Raw genomic sequence first — 17,705 nt, 5'->3', positions numbered from 1 at the left:
AGAAAAAAAGTGCTTTGGGACCTGAGCTACAAAGCGGCAGCAGAGGTCAACAGCAAGGTAGCATCTGCAAATTTACAACGTGAAGGAAAACACATGGCAAAATATGAAACCAAGCAAATATGCTGGCTCATATTTTGAAGGAAAGTAGAAACCCAAAGGCGTTCCATGTCTCTTCTTTATGCCGATGCAGCTGGATACCGAGAGAAGGCTTGAAATAAAGGAAAAGAGGAGAAATAGGTCCACTATAAATGAGAGATGGAGTTAAAAAGAAGAAGGTTGAAGGTGAAGCTTCACCATAAAACACATGGTGCATCCCTGACTGAAAACTTCAAACATGGGAAAGAGTTACAGGCGTTCACATTTCACACTGATGGATTGTAACCAGGTCGGATGTTGGACTTCAACATTGAGCGAAACTAAGCAAGTAAGACAAGCAATCGATTAAAAGTGACATACTTTTTTGATCTTTGCATTATATTACATATAATGTAACATAATGCAAAATCAAAAACATACCTGGAGTGATGTTTCAGACTAACCATCAGCAATTAGCAAATACCTGGTGCTACTGTGTGTCTGCTGAGCTCATTTTATGAGCTACTTATCAGTGAAATGCTGGTAAAAACGTCGTTAAAGGGTTAATAGAGGAGCCATGTTGTGATGACTTCCTGACGGCTAAGTTTCAGGGAGAGCAGAAGTTTCTTAAAGAGACAGAGGCCCAATTTCAAGGCATTAAATTATGAAGTCAAATTTCTTTAGAGTCACTTTTGACAAGATAGCATTTTTATAACAACTGAAGGTAACACAATGGCTTGATTGAGCTGCGAAATGGCACCATGTGGCTAGATAACGACTACTGCCCCTTTAAATTTGGAAAGTTAGTTTTAACTGGGTTGAAGCAAGTGCTTCCAGTAGTCTGCTGCCAGGGATAGTTACTTCATGTAGTGAAGATGGTTTCATGAAGGACATCATTGGTTTCCCATCCATCCCGAAACATTTTCACTGGGATTTAAATCCCAGGATATGCAGGATGTTATTCTCCTAGGCAGGGAAAGTTCTTCACCAGACAGGTGTTGTGGACTCCATCGTTGTCCCATTGAGAAATCCAGCCATGTTCAAAGACAGAAAGGCCTTCTGTCTTTTCAGGGGGGGTTACAACATTGTGAAAGCATGACATGTAAGCCATTTGATGACCTGATGAAAAGCCCGTTCACAAGCATTTAAATACGGTTTCAATAACTTGAGTCCTCTATTTTTCTTTTTATCTATTATTGTTTTTTATTTGCCTTTAGCTCCTTTTTCTTCTTACTGCCTTTAAACCTGTACCTACAACCTGGCTATAATCCACCAGCACCCAATGTGAACACTTGGAATTTATTCTTCGGTCAGAAAATTTTCATCGTGATCAAGGTGAATACATCATGTTGCAATAGTGAAACTTCCTAATTGGATCTTGAGAGAAAAGTTTATATGGCAGCTGAAACAAAACAAAAAACCCAGAAGGGTTTAGTAAATCGAAGGGCCTCTCAGCGCACTGTAAGCGGTACCTGTCACAGCCACCGTAGTCAGGGGCCGAGAGAGAAGCCCCGACTCAGACACGCCGGTTAGCTTGACCTCATAGCCAATGCCGGTGATGAGGCCCCAGATGTCCAGGTGACTCTGGTCTCCTGGCACGGTGAACTCCTGAGGCTCCAGCAGCCAGCCTGAGTCTGTCACCACTATGTGAAAGTGGCTAAAACCGCCACCAGAGGGGGATAACTCCTCCTCCTGCTGCGGCGGCTGCTGCCTCACTTCCCAGGACGCTCTGAAACCGTAGGGGGTTACGTTGGATATGGTCAAGTTTTCCACTTTAGGTAAAGGAGCTGGGAAGGAAGTGGAGTGTGGGGGGAAGGGGATTGATTGGAGGGGATATGACATTTCATTTAGGGAGTATGATGTATGCAGTGGTTGCAAAAGCAAATACATAGTCAGTTCTTTCAAGTGTGTGCCATAGTATCTTTAAAAATAAGGGTTAAAGATGCATTGAAAGTGCAATATTTTCAGTATCTATCAGTCAACATCCTAAAATAAAATGTGACATGCATCCTATTGTTAAGTTTTAAAGGAATACAAAAAGCTGTTTATCTAGACATGAAATTAGAAGAAGCTAAGTATAAAAGTGGGCAAAATGAACTCAACAATGTAGATTGTGCACAAAAATGGTTTTGCCATAACCACATTATTTTATAGCATATAACATTTACCGCCTCTCTACTGCTGCCCTATCATTGTAAACATGAAGCCATTAAGCATACTACTGATTAAAAACCAGTGCATCAGTGGGTCTTCAGTTTCTTGGTAATCAAATGCATTCGACTTTCATGCATTTGTTTGGTGTGGACTGCTTTCTGTCGTAACTTAATATTATTACCTTCCTAAAATAATGGAATAAGTCAGTTTTTGCCAAAAGTGATGTTGGCAAAAATAGTCACCTCTTTTTGGCCAAAAAATGACATAGGTTATTACTTCAGGAAGGTGACAATATGCCTATTTTCTTTTAGGGAAGCGTCAAGTTGATGAAACGAGGTACTTTATGTCAAGTTATCTCGTGATTGTCCAGTTGCAACTATGCGCCATAATAACTATGGTGTTCATCGTTCCGTTTTAGCTTTGAAAATATAAAATTTACAGCAGAAACTTTGAACATCTTGGTTTCTACACTTGATTTTTAGTCTGAAGTGAAAAGACAAAACATAAGTAATCACAGCGGAACCCTGCCTGTACAAGTTAATCGCAGAAATCCTTGCCTAGACTTGTTTTTGTTTGTAGATGATACCTAAAATATTTGAATGAAAATGCAGCTGACAAGCTTAGGAGCAATCCTATGTGACATGCTATTCACTGGTAACTCCAAAGCACCCAATCTAGAAGAACCATTTAACTTTCTTGGATCTGATTGGTGGCACCCCAAAAGACTGTAAATATTAGCTTCTTTGGTAGCACTGAGATGTTTTCCACTGTGTGTGTTAATGCATAGAGGGGGGTCTCAAGTGTTCACGGTTTTTAGTTCAACTATACAACAATGCTGTGCCAGCCTTCATGAAGGTGGCAAGTGACACCTAAAGACAGCATCTACATATAAGAAGAAATATACTGCTGCTGGTGATGCATGCCCATTTGGCTTTGAGTGCATTTTTGGATTCAATCAAACTTTAGAAAATTTCTTAAAGAAATGAATATCAGTAAAATACGTAGTACCTGTGACAGCATGGACGAACATAGACGGAGTGCGACGGCCATGAGAAATACCGTACACTACGATATCATAGCCCGTGTCATCCATCAGGTTAGGGATTGTAATGTTACGGGCTTCCCCGGGCAGCCTGAACTCCAACGTGTCAGACTGCTGCTCCGAGTCACTAACCTGGACAACAAAGCCATCAAAGTGGCCAGACAATGTGTTCCAGTACAAGCTGAGGTAATGGGGGTTAGCAGACGAAGCAACTATCGGCCCCAACTGCGGGACGTCCTCTGAACAAGAGAAGAATGTGTTTTGAGTTACTTTGTCCGGAGCACATATACCGTCCAATACAGGGCTGTGTTACTGGAATACCTGTAGTAGCTACAGCCAGGAGAGGCTGTGTGTTCTGCCTGCCGCCTTTACTGGCGTAAAGCTTTATATCGTAGCTCGTATTCGCTTTGAGCCCCGCCATTACTGTGGAGTGAACATCTCCGGGCAGAGTGCGCCCCATCGCCTGCGACGGCAAAGCAGACTCTCTGACTTCGACTACAAACGTATCAAAGGCCTTCTCTCTCATTCGCCATGACAGAGAGAATCTGTCTGAGGTAACGTTGGAAACAACTAGGTTGGACAAATCGGGCTCCTCAGCTATAGGGGAGAAAAAAAAATAGTAGACATTCAATGACGTTACAGGCTTGTGCTGACCTCTTTCTTAAAATGTCATGCCTAAAGATCTACTCAACTACTTCAGTTTTCTACTGAACTTAATAAAATACAATAGAAGCAACTTTTGGAAAATACAGTCACAGTTTCCCATGATCGTCAATATACCCAAGAAAAAACTAAGCACGTACCATAATTCAATCACTTGTAGGAACACCTTTACTAGCAAGAGCTAGTTTTGGAGTTGCTTGACATGCCTTACGCCTCTTTGAAACAGATTAGTTTGTTCAGTATTTGATGAGACTTTCACTTCTAGGTAATCTAGAACATATTTTGAACTTTTAAATTATCCTCAGGTGTAAACCTTCCTTGTCACTGTCAGACGATAAACTAAAGATTGGATAGGAATGGCCTTACAACTCTTCCCAGATGGGAAGAAACTATTTTTAATTTCTCACTAAAATTATTCAGTTTTAATGGCAGATCAAAGGTGGTAAAATTGATTAATCAAGTATGAAGTTATTGTTTATGGGTGTTCCTAGTTTTCACATGACAGTCAGGGAAACTTGATTTTTCCAAAAGTTGTCTATCACTTTGACACTAAAACAAAAGAAAACCCCAATTTCCTAACTTTCTGTGACATTTTAAAGTACTTGAAGTCCAAATACCTGTTGATGCAACAATACTGACAGGTCGTGTTCGAGATCCCTTGTACATCCCATAGAGGTAGGCTATGTAATCAGTGCTGGGCCTGAGCCCTGTGACGTCATGGGCCGAAACATTTTGAGAAATGTTGTACTCCTGCAGCTCCATGAGCCAGTCTGAGCCAATTATCTCCAGAACAAAACCATCAAACTGCCTTTCAGTTCTGTTCCAGTGGATCGTAAAGCTTTCGGACGTTAAGTTTGAGACATACAGTTTGCCAACCACTGGTCTAATAACTGAAGAAAGAAACCACAGTTAGAAATGTGTCAATCATTCTTTAAAACGAGTACATCAGAAACACATCTCAAGTGTTGTTAGCAAATGCTTCCATTGACTTATTGCTAAAAGAATAATAAATTTAAAAAAAAGATGTACAGAACGCTCACCATTAACCAAAAGCAATACCTGACAGTGGGAGCAGCTAAGTAAAAGTTACATGCATGTATCTGCATAGGTACTAACTGAACATCCTGCACCAGTAGTTAAATTGCAGCTTGGATTGAACACAAAGTACACTTACTAGCTGTTTCGAAAAGGATTAATACTTACAAGCGTCAATTAATTTCAGGATAAGTGTTTCAGAAAGCCTGTGCTCACATCGCTGAAATCTACTGTTGTAAAAGTCTAACCAAAGTATTTGTTTTTAATGCTGTCAGTGTGGTTAATGAAGGGTTCATGCCTGCGGAGCACTACTTGATCATGCAGCACTTCACTTTTGTTATGGACATATTGTCACAACATGCGAAACAAATGTTTCACCTACTAATAATGTTTATATTTTACATGCGGCGATGCAGATAAACAACTTAGTGCAAACATGCACTTGGTGTTAAACAAGGTGGCAGAATATGGTTAACATCTTTAGTTTTTTTTTTTTTTTTTACCTTAACAGAAAGAAGATTTAATCATTTGCCTCCTAGTGGTTCAAAAGGAAATGAGGATATTTATTTTTGATGTTCAAAAGCAAAAAAAAAAAAAAAAACTACCTCACTTTCATCATTCCCACAGACTGACAGAGTTCAGTTGAGGTGAATACTCGCACATGCCGTGAGCTCCGGAGCACATGGGCAAATGACTGCTCAAGGTTAATCAATGACACACTGAATGAAGGTTTGACGGATGGATTGAAATGGTAACGGAGTCGGGTGGGTTGGGTTGAAGGGGTAAAATGAGCGGGAGGGAGGTTGGGGAGAATGAGTTACTGGTTTTTGCTTTTGCAATCACTGTAGCACATCAGCGACAGACCTAACCACGATGCAAGTATGATGGTGTGGGGGAAGAAGGAGAGGCTTCATGCACTTTGGAAATCGGGATGGGAGTAAGGACAAAATGTTTGCTCTGCTCAACGATGCGGTTCTTTTGCCCAGTAGCCTTCTCCTTCCCTTTCCTCAATGAAACAGAAACAGTGACTTGAGGGGTGAAACGGGTAATGCTGGTTAGGATGCAGCAGTTCAATGCACTGAGGCCACGGCGTCAGAACGTTAAACCAAAAAACACAAACTAGGTTATTGCGATCGACTCGGTTCATGCAGCCAAGAGTTCACGCTCCATTGTGCGTTGGACATACAAGTTATGCGTTTCGGTGCTTTTTTAAAAAACAAAACAAACAAAAAAACCTTGACTGAAGTAGAAAGGATGTAATGGAAAGCTTTAACTGCAACACGGAAAGTTGCGGGTACCTGTTGTGGCTTCACGGTACAGGGGCTCGAGGTAGGAGCCCTGATGCATCCCGTACAAGCCAACCATGTAGTTGGTATTGGGACTTAATCCGGAGATGACCAGGCTCGACGCGTCTCCGGACAGAGTGAGGTTCTGTCTCTCTGCGAGATCCTCCATGTTTATTACCTCAATGACAAAGCTGTCAAAGTCTCCCCCTGTGGGGCTCCAGGATGCTGTGAAGCTGTCCCATGTAATGTCAGACAGGACCAGGTTCCCTAGTGCTGGCTCCAGCCCCGCTGGTAGATAGACAAATCAAACTGGGGTCAGGCGGGTTGTAGGAAAGATCATTGTTTTTTTTCAAGTTCCACTATACGACAGGTACAGTCAAGTGAAAAAATTAGGACCAGCCTTTGAATATTTAAATTTTTTCCAAAAGAACATATGTTATCTTTGGAAAAAGAAAGTTAAGCAATGAAACTTAGCCTTGTTTTACATATTGAACAAAAGATACTAATAAGATTGACTAGTCTAACCCTTACTAACAGCTCGTGTTAGCTTGTTAACCCTAAACAACTTTAGTGAGTCGGTTCTTGTAGCCATCTACCAGTCTGAACAGCCCATTTCAAGCATCAAGAAGTTCTAGGAACTAAAAACAAGGGCTTTGACTCAGCCCAAGAATTTCTGTTTTGAGGTGGGTTTCACCAGGTTGGCTCTGGGTCGTTGTCGTGTTACAGGATCCAATTAAACTTTATTTTAATTTAGATTCTTTGGAGACTGAAGATCAAGTCCATCTGCAGCAACCATGACATTTCCACCTCCGTGCTTCGCAGTAGACACGAAGTTGTAGGTTTATACCAAACATGTCTTGTGTTCTGGTGTCCAAACAATGCGACTTTAGACTCATCTATCGAAAAGAACATTACGGAAGATCCCAAAGTAGGTCCTGTGAGGACAGTTTAAAGTTTTTGTAAACTTTTACCATCTTTCAGTCTACTCTTTGTGTGAAATTAGCTTAGACCTGAGCATGCTGGTTGCTGTTTTGAAATTCAGGACAGTGAAATAGGTGAGTTCAGATTGTTTTGAAAGCTCTTTCAGCTTCTACTCTTCTTTCTGATGGCCTCAGACATGTCTTTGGATCCCACCACGGTGTTCACTTGGTCTTCAAAGGTCAAGAGTTATTCCTCTATGGTGATGTCATTTTATAAATAAGTATAATATATAAAGGTTTAGTTGCTTTGATGGAATCCGCAATTTTCCCCCCCAGTACCATTAAACTTGATTTCAGATACTCTTGTGACAAATGAGGGTGTCCTAATGTTTTCACATGACTGTAAATATACACAAACTATACATAGATCTCTGAGGTTTTATTTTTTTTTGTTTTTTTATAGCTTGTCACCTCAATCAAAAGCAAAAGTCTCAAGCCAATTTTGGGGACCATTTGTTCAAATTTCAAAAGCCATTTATCGTTTTACCTGTTCTGGTTCTAAAAGTAAAAGCAACTTGCCATAAATGTTAGAAAAGGCAACACCTTCACAATTCTTTCCACCAAACTCACTTTGAGTGCTAAACCAGATCCTGAAACAGCAGCAGCCGACAAGGGGGGCATGAAGCTTAAGGAGATCAATATGTTACTCGTTTAAAACATCCAATTTACTTTTATTTTTAGGTTTAGCTTGAGACAAAAAAAAAATAGTAAATTAAAACTACTGAATGCTGATGTTATTTAAAATAAAAAAAATCAGACTAACACAACCTCCCTACTGTTTGTTTGAATGTATGAAGTGTGTACTAAATGTCAGCCAATCCATCACATAAACATGGATTCACAATAGTTGATTTTAACTGAATGAAAAATGTAATTATTTATTAAGATTTTTGTATAATAGACAGCATTAGGAAACACCCACCGCTGTTTCAAGTAGCCTTTAAAATATAGTCTGGTAACATTAATAATGAGACTAAATATATGATAAGTGTTCTTTAAATGTCATCTACATAAGTTCAAAATACATCAGCAGGAGGAGGAAAAACTAAAAGAAATAAAGTTTGGTAATAACAGAATAATGACGTGGTTCAGTCTGTGGGAAACCAAATTGTTTCATTCATTCATTCATTCATTCATTCATTCATTCTGGGTTCCTGCTGGTCCTGGAACTGGATCTGATTTTGCACCAGAACTGTTTTTAGTGGGTAAAAAACTAATTCTTTCAGTAATATGTTTTTCTGCCAAGTGCCAGTGGATTTTGGGAAACGTTTATATTTCTGTGTGAAAGTCAGCCAGTTAGTGGATTTTACCCACAGATATTGGACTGAGCAGAGGGGTTAAAATCCTTGGACTCATGCTTTCTTTTCTACCGCTCCGATTTGCCCTCATTTACTTGAATCCTTCTTTGCCATTCAAATTACATGTTAGCTTTGCCACAATCAGAACTCACTAAACATCTTCAGAACTGCGTGTCCGACCTTCTGAACCAGAACTTTTGTAATGAAGACGAGGCAAGGAAATTTAAGTCAGGACTGCAGCAGAGTATAACTATCTGGGCGCCTGATGTTTTCAGAAAATATACTTTGATGCTGTTTTCCCCCCCAGTGTATTTCAGGGCAAATTCAGCATTTATTTTCCAAAAGGGTTTGGACTTGAACCAAAACCTCCAATTTTTTGGTCCCACTGCTGGTCAGTGTCTATTCAGTAGTAAGGCAAAGAAAACCTGTGAAACAGAAATATGAACCATGTGTGGCAGGAAAGCAGCCGTTCACCCAGGATGAGACAACAAACAATGAAATGAGGATGATGGGGTTGGGATGATGCCGGCGGCGAGAGATATTTTGCTCGGTATACCTGTTGCAGTAAAAACTCTGAGCGGTACAGATTGCCTCCCTTCCATCAGCCCTTGCAGTGTTATTTCATACATCGTCGAGGGCAACAGCCCCGCTATTTCGGCCTTCCTAAAACTCCCGGGCAATTCGTTCACTTGAGGCTGCGCCGCTGCAGCTGACACGGCAACCGTCTCCACCAAAAAGCTGTCGAACGCGTCGTCGGGCGCCGACCACGTCAGGCTCACGCTTGTGGCGGTAACGTTGACCGCGAGGCCGCTCATCAGCTCCATGCCTGAGCTTTCGATCTCGGCCCCAGAAACCATTGCATCGTTTTCTGAAGGCGATTCATTTTGAACCTTGTCGACACGTTCGAGGTTCTCTTCCTCCTTGGCGGGCTCTGGGGCCGTTGAGGCTTCTTTGATGCTCAGCGCGAGAACGTCTGCGGGTGCTACAGTGGATGAAAGCTGGTTAAATTTGTGAATTTCCTGCAATAGGTTTGTTGATAACTTAAATAAAAACCTTGGAGAAAAAAGCAAAACAAAGAAGGGCTTAAATAAACAATCCTGCACAGACTTTTCTCCAAGTTCGATCTAAGCCGTTAATGACACTTGACATTAACCTCTTGAAGGAGCTGAGTAGCCCACCGCAGTGGAAGTACGCAGCTCTCTTCAACTAGCAAAGCCATGCACAACCGTTCGACTTCCTGCTGCTCTACACTAAAACTAAAGAAGCAGTCGGACGGATGGACTTGGGAGTGACATTTGCCACCTTTTCTTCCGGCTGCAAGACAATTATTAGATTGCGGGAATGGAAGTAAAGAAGTGAATCAAGTAGCAGGAAGAATAGTAAACTGGAAAAGTATTCACACACCCCTGAACCCTTTCACATATTTTACATTCCAGTCTCAAAACTCAGTTTGTGTCGGTGGGATTTTATGCAGATCAATCACCATACAGTTGTTGTATAAAAAGGGGCAGTATTGTGTATCATCCAGGCACATAGTGCCGTTTTACATCACAATCAAGTAGCTATGTTAGCTTCAGTTGTTTCAAATATGCTACATATAATCATACACACACATCTAGATATATCTCATAACGTAAGAGACATTTGACTTCGTGATTTAACTCTTTGAAATCGGGCCTCTGTCTCTTTAAGAAACTCCTGCTCTTTCTGAAATCCCGCCTTCAGGAAGTCATCCCAACATGGCTCCTCTATTAAACCTTTAACAATATTTTTACTAACGTTGCACGGAGAAGTAGCTCGTGTGACGAGCTCAGCGGTTGCCGAGTGGAGGAGTCACGCTCTCCGCGGTGGAGGCTGGGAAGCGTGGAAACCGCTGCTCCGACAATTATTATAACTAGACGTCAAGCTCCAAAAAGTTTATTTTACATAATAATGTCCCTTTAATTTTATTCGCAATTATTTTTAAACCAGTTTTTGGGGACCCCAAAAGTTTATTTCTTTTTTTACAAATACATATTTTGCAAGTAAACTCCTAGAAAATCAAGTGAGGTGTCTTGATATTATTGGATTTGTATTAATATAAACAATATTAGTGACTAAAAGTAATTATATCAAAAAATTTTATATAATAATTATGAATCTATAGAACCTCCTTTAACATGTGGCCATCTGCCAGACTTTTGAAACCAACAATGCAGTTATTTGTACCCACCAATGTTGGTCTACCTACCAGTGCACTGTGATTTATTTGTAAGTGTAAAATACACTTATGGTAAAAAGGGCTCCAGCCCCAGGGGCCCGCGTCCTTCTACATCCGGCCCTGGTCACAAGTCAACGCTTTAGCGGCATTAAAGCAACGGAGAAGCTGCTTCTACAGTGTCTGCACATTTAGTGACAATTCCTCCCCACTCTTGTGTCAAATTGCTCCATCAGTCTGATTGGATGGAGAGAGTCTGTGAACGTCAATGTTCCAGTCATGCTGCTGATGCCCAGTTTTATTTAAGTAATGTTTTAGCCTCTACTATTCTAAATAAACATTATTTTTGGACTAACCAGAATTGGTTCTTCTGCATGATTAGCACACCTTATGGCTTTTCATTGTCGGCCAGATTTGTGGAGTCCTTAACAAAAAAAGAAAAAAAAGAGAGAGAAAAATCAGGAGGTGTGAATACTTTCGCAATGTACAGTAGTGGCACGAAGCGCCCTGGAAGTAAAACAGTTGCAATTTAGAAGAGCAAAAAAAAAAAATCTCAGGAAGCAACATCCTGGTTTGGTAGGGAAGCTCTGGCAGATGAAAAGAAGGATGAGTTCTTTGACCTTTTTAGAAAGATAAGTGAGAGTGGAAGCGGTGTGTTCTGTTCGTATAAAGCCATGCGAGAGTCATCGAGGTCACACGGCTGGTCTGTGACACACGGGGTCTGCTTTGAGAAACTGTGGAAAATCGTTCACTGAAACAAACCCTTGTACCTGTAACTGTAACTGTAGCTTCATGTAGCGCAGGTCCCTGGCTACTCTTTATTCCAAACAACTCGGTTTGATATTCTGCTGTCGGCTCCGGGCCGCCGACTCTGGCCCCACGGGAATCTCCAGGGAGCTGGACCTCGCTCCCGTCCCGCGATATCTGAGCGTCCTTATATCGTACGGCAACGCTGTCGGAGGCGGCGGGAGTTTTTGGCTCCCAAGAGCGGTCAAGTCCGTCGGACGCAACGCCCGAGGCGGTCAGCGTTCCACGCTCATCCTCGGCCTCCGTCTCGGAAATCGGTGACTCTGGCGGGTCTAAAGTTACAGAGCTAGTGACATTGACCTCCGAGCCTGTAGGGGTCCTCTGTTCATGGTCGTCTGAGGCAGCTAAATAAAAAGTCAAAGTGGCTACAAGGAAAAAAAAACAAAAAGGCACAAATCCAGACAGAATGACATCTTATCTCCAGTGCTTCCAGAGGATTTACTCAAATGTTCATCGCTCTATCTACCCGACAGTATAAATGTATGCTTAGCTTAGACGTGGTAGATACATTTTTACGGTTTCAGACTTCAACAGTTTTCTCAATATTGCATAAAATTATATGTTTACCCCTTAAACGTTTTTCCACAAACAAAACACTTTTTTTTTGGAAATCTCACAATAATGAACTGAGGAGAAAAAGAGTGTCAGGTACGTTTTGTGAGGCACCACAGGGTCTAATTTGTACGGAAGAGTTTTAGGACCAGGCTGAGAATTTTTATTTGTTTTTTACAAGAATAAGGTCACAATACTATGAGAAAAAAGTTGTAGGAGAAAAGTCAAAATGTTTCATCTTTTAACACATCAGCATCAGATTAATACCAGTAGCAGGACTTTGAAATGATTGCACAAATGAAAAACAAAAAACACAAAATAAAACACGGCCCTGCCAAGTTGGTCACATCAGATCTCAAAAGCTCAAAGCCTTTTAGTAATAAAAACATTCTTTATCTTTATAATTTTGCAACATTCTCCTCCATCTTTATTAATATCGTGACTTTTGTTCTCATAATCAAAACAAATTCTCTTAGTCTGGCCTTAGTGCTCCTTAATAAAATTACAATCTTCACCAGTTTTATATGGTCTTCCGTTGTTACATTTTTCTGAAAAGACCAAATATCTTATGGAGGTTATTACGGGTCATTTTTCGCTGCACTTTTCCCCAATTTTCAACAGGCCGCATATAAATCTAAACCACCAACCGAAACGAACCTGCTCGAAAAGCAAAATGAAGCATTGAAAAGATGAGCATTTAGAAAACATCCAGCTGTAAAATTCCTTTTCGAGCTCTGGGGCGACCCACCTGTGGACGCCGTCAGGGAGACGGGTTTGCTCCTCCTGTGTCCCCGCTCTGCCGCCAGCGTCAGCGTGTAGCTCGTACCGGGAAGCAGGTTGGGCAGCACGTAGCTGCTCTCAGAGGCTGGGATCTCCACCTGCTCCGCCTGGCCGTCTCTGGACATGTACGCCAGCCTGTAGCCGCCGACCTTGGCCTGGGGTTTCTGCCAGGCGACGGTGAGAGACGTCTCCGTGGGGCGGACCGCTCTGAAGTCTCTGGGGGGGTCGAGGTCTGACAGAGGGCAACCACAGCAGCTCGCGTAAGAAACACAACCCATCACCTCTTGACGTTTGCCGATGTTCTCGAGACCTAATCTGAGTTGCTGGTGCTAGCGAAAGTTTGATCTGCGCTTGTGACGGCAGAACGTTCTGTGGATTTATGGATGAAGTGTGTCTGGACAGCTGTGTGGCGTCTTCTCTCACCAGTTGCTGCGTTCGTAGTGGCAGGGAGGCTTTCTCTTTCATTCTTCACAGCTGTCACTCCCACTCCGTACTCCGTACCCGGCTTCAGGCCTGGAACGGAAACAACATGGAGGCTAAATGACCATATGGTGAGAGTAAAGGAACTCTGCACACACTGCAGAAACAGTTTCTTTTTGTTGTTGTCTAATTTCTAGTGTAGATTATTTCACTTCTAAAATAGGAAAGATGTCTTGTGATAGCTGAGAAAATCTGCCAGTGGAACTAGTAAATTATTTCACCAATATTATGAAATTACTGACTTAAAACAAGTTCTTATCTTTTGCTGAAAAAGTACGGCAGCATATTTGGGTGATTGAAAATAGAAAAATAAAGGAGGAGTACATCTTCACCAGAAAAACTCTGAATTTTGAGATTAATCTCAAAATTAATTAATTACTTTTCTGAGTTTTTAAGGTCAATAATTTGCTAGACTAATCTCAGACATTGTCAAGGAAAACCCCCCTCAAATTCACAGTTTGAAAACTCAAAAATTCCAAGAGTGAAAAATTTGCTACATTAGACACACACAAACTTCTCAAAAATTTCTGAGATTAATTTTAAAAGTTGATTTCAAGCCAATTTTCAACTTGTCAAGTTGTGGAATTTCCTTTTTTCCTTCTAGAAAATTCCTGAGATTAATCTAAAAAGTTTCTGAGTTGTTTGGTGAAAATGTACTCTTTTTCTCTGTCTTTCTTTTCTTTCTAGTTCTGCATTATTCAAGTATACTAATATTTTTACACTAGAAACTAGGCCCAAAAGCTTTGGTAAGATTTTTGTATGTTTTCGCAGTGCAAGTTCTGCGTTTTCCCATACTGACCAGTGATGGTAGCCCGTGTGGTGTGTCCTGATCCGCGTGGGAAGACTTTCTCGCCGTGAGCGGAACCAGAGATGGGGCTGTATTTCACTCGATAACTGCTGACATCAGCTTGACTGTTGGTCCACTCCAGAGTGATGCTGTCATCGGTCTGAGACACAGCCTGCGCGTCTGTAGGGGGATCCAGAGCTGAGGGAGCAAAAAACATGGACGTAATTAGAAAAGTAGAGCAGCTTCCGACTGGAAAATGAGTAAAATGTGTTCCGGTTGGATTATAGTGTGCAATAGATATCTTACTTTTTGAGTTTTGGAATGTTCTATGCTTCTTTTTTTTTTTTTTTTTTTTAAGCAGTAGCTGGTACACCAAACTGAGAGTAAAATCCAGATTCCTACCGACGGCAAAATGAATGGAGTTCTGTGACCAGGTCAAATGTAATGCTCTGATTATTACTATTATTTTTCTCTATTTAGTTACCTCTGCGATGTACTCTGAGTAAAGTTAAAAATGTCTGCACATCGCCACCACGTGGTCAGGTGTGTGAATTGCAGTCTGTCAAAGGAGGGACGGCCTTCAGAGTTTTCCGTCACTTTAAAGAAAGACGGTCTAAGACGGCAAATGTTTTTTAATGCGACCTATGGTCTAACACTAATATCTGTCATTTGTAAGTTGCACAGCTGTTTAACCAAACATGTGGAAATTATTAATATAATGTTCCAATGAGGATATTTTGTCCCAAGTAACTTAATGACTCAGATCTCCACCCACTGAGGAACAGTAGAGTTATTTTGTTCTTGGTGATAGTTTAGTTTTCCTGTTTCTGTGTTTTAGTTTCCATTTAGTCTTTCATTTAGTTTAAATACTCTTATCCTAATTCAGTCCATTTGGTTGAATTGCTTTTTATTCTTGCATTTATTATGGCACTTCGCTCTCAATGCACCCATCAATAAAGTATGAAATTAATGTTCCAGCAGGACTTTCACCAGACTATCTCTGTTTTTTCTTCTTTTTTTTTGCACCTACTTTAAAAGGTGTTTGCAACTGGATGTCAGCTAACTTCCTGTCTGCCGTTTTGGAGGAAATGCAGAGCAATAACCAGACACTGCTACAGGCGTTAGGTTTCTGAGCTGCTGCAAAATGTGGCAATCAGAGACGAAACGAGTAGATTAGAAAAATGCTGCAGTTTACAGATCACAGTCACAAATCGAGATGAGTGAGAAGTGACAACTAAGGCGATGAAGATCTGGTTGTCAAAAAAATAGACCAAGAAGAATAGGAGGATGCACGTGATGAACTCCTGCACCATGTCCTCATCGGCTCAAATCATTTCCCATCTGGTTAGTCTCTGTTGCTGCGACGTTTCCTGAAGGCAGAGCGGTTCATTGCTCATGAGCGCTCATAATTCAGGGAGTATTTACTCTTTGGAGCCTGTTATAAGCCTCGACCATGGATGAAATATCCAACTTTATTTGAAAATCTTCTATCATTTATTGTTGTAGCTCTTGTTTCTTCAGTATTACTGCATGTGTTGCCATGGGTATGCACAATTTGTTCTTACAGAGGGCCAATGGTTGTGTTGTCTTTCTAAGGGACCACAGCGGTCTCTGAAAGGCTAAAATACTCAAGACCGCCTCTGAAGATGCCTAGAACTCTCAGTTCAGTCTCTAACAGTACCTCAATAGTACACACAGTGGAAACCGTCTCAGTCTTACCACACAAGTTAATATCAACTGTATTCCTTACCTCTTCACTTGGGGAGTACAGCCAATCAGTGCTGAGGAAAATAAATGGCGTTCCTGGATTGGGTGGTTTGCAATCGCCAGTTAGTTGGGTGTCAAAGAGCATTGTGCCCATGTGCATTTCAGCTTCCACAAGTGAGGATTTTTTTTTTCCTCCAATATTTTACATTTCCACTACATGTAGTCTTCGAAAAGACGGATTTTCCACAAATAATTTGGACTCATTTTCCACAGAAACATACACTTTCTGTGGAAAGTGTATGTTTCCACAGAAACATACACTGTTTCCCATCTGGGAAACAGTGTATGTGTATGCCCTCAAGGGCATCCTGCATGTTTTAGTTCTCTCCCTGGTGGCACCAACAACCTTTTCAGCAGGTCAATGTTCTTCTTAGGCCTTCTAACGAGCCGTCATCTGATTCAGGTGCATTAAACCAGCGAGAGAACTAAAACATGCAGGAGGCTGGCCCTCAAGGGCCGACTTTGGGGACCCCTGCTTTAGGTGAATGCTGAACCACGAATGGGCTGTATACCCTATACCTAACTTGACACTTCCAGCTTCAGTCGTCGGTTAAATAAAATCTTGCTCTTGTTGTCTTTCATGCAGTGCTGAAATGGTAAGATCACTACCTTTTTGATTTGGCTCCAAAAATGGACAAAATGCACAGAAGAAGTTTGTTTCTGAAACATAGAGCTTGCTTTAACACTCCTTAACTGTCACTCCCAAAACACTTACATGTTTTTAGTCAATGTGTCCATGAAGACACTGGTGTCCTCATGACAGCTAAGGGGTCAAATGACCATATGGGATATGATTGCTATCAAGCATTTTTTATTTTTTTTTACCAAACTCTCACCTGTAGTAAACGTGGTGGTGACAGGGTCACTGGTTGCCTCTCCACGCCTTGAGATGATCGACACAGTGTACTCTGTGTCCGGCCTCAGATTGTCGGTGTTGTACTGTTTGTCCGGTGGGGAAACGTCCACCGTGGTTTCGTCTGAGGGGTCGGAGCTGGGCATGTAAAACATGGTGACCCTGTCCACCGGCGCCACCGGCAGATACCAGCTGATCAGCGCCGAGGAGTCCGTGACATCCTTCGCCTCCACTTGACGGGGACTATCAATCTCTGTGGCAGGGAGTCAGGATGGAGAAATGAAAGTTTTGGCAATTTGAAATAGAAACAAAGTATTTAAAGAAACAAAATCGAAAGAAAAAATATCTTAAAAATGTTTAATGACGTTCCAAGCATCTTTCCATCCAATTGTCATGCGAATTTTGAGCAAACTTTTAAAATGTCACAAAAAAAAAAGTGAGAAAATGTGAATTAGGCGTGTTTCAATCTACTGGGTTGGAGAGAATCAACAATGTTACACCAACCAGAATCTTGTCAGATGTTGACATAAACCATGGCTGTAATCTGATCAGCCATCCAAGGCAAATGATTGATACTTCAGAACTTATTCGGCAAATAAGTTTCCATCTCCACCTCCAGCACATTAACTCTTCGAAATCACGTCACACAAGCGTAAAATCTTTTGTGCAAAACTGTGGAAGCCGTTTTGAATTTTGCCGTTTCTGTCAAACTTTTCCAGTGCAATACATCAAAATGCACTGCTACGCTTCCCAAAGCGACAATCAAGAAAAGTCAACAGAAATTAGACCTAACTCGACTTCTGGCAGACGAAGGAAAACCTCTGATCCAAAAGGGATATGCTGTTATGTAATGTCATTCCCTTTCACTCCAGCCTCATATTTACTACCTGCTAAATCTCCTGTGGTAATATGTAGAGATAACCTCTGTTCTTTTTAGATCCACGTTTTA

The 17,705-nt window shown here is 41.3% G+C and overlaps 1 protein-coding gene across 6 annotated transcripts in view; it reads right to left on the bottom strand.

Annotated features, from left to right (window-relative positions):
- Positions 1 to 17,705, bottom strand: part of tnca (tenascin Ca) — a 41,781-nt gene that overhangs the window by 10,403 nt on the left and 13,673 nt on the right. For 2 of the 6 annotated variants that reach the window (XM_044144831.1, XM_044144832.1), the window contains exons 7-10: positions 16,740 to 17,009; positions 14,149 to 14,334; positions 13,293 to 13,382; positions 12,838 to 13,101 (exon numbers count right to left, since the gene is read on the bottom strand). In XM_044144831.1, the coding sequence (XP_044000766.1) occupies positions 12,838 to 13,101; positions 13,293 to 13,382; positions 14,149 to 14,334; positions 16,740 to 17,009 (810 nt within the window). Of the gene's footprint in view, positions 1 to 1,547; positions 1,863 to 3,237; positions 3,511 to 3,592; positions 3,869 to 4,551; positions 4,825 to 6,267; positions 6,544 to 9,089; positions 9,516 to 11,500; positions 11,903 to 12,837; positions 13,102 to 13,292; positions 13,383 to 14,148; positions 14,335 to 16,739; positions 17,010 to 17,705 lie in introns of all 6 variants that reach the window. The other 4 variants (XM_044144827.1, XM_044144828.1, XM_044144829.1 and 1 more) reach the window with 4 other exon arrangements.

This window comes from Gambusia affinis, linkage group LG17 (assembly GCF_019740435.1).
Source record: "Gambusia affinis linkage group LG17, SWU_Gaff_1.0, whole genome shotgun sequence".
NCBI lineage: Eukaryota > Metazoa > Chordata > Actinopteri > Cyprinodontiformes > Poeciliidae > Gambusia > Gambusia affinis.
Note: the sequence above shows the minus strand (reverse complement) of the source record. Positions and strands in the feature narration are given on the sequence as shown.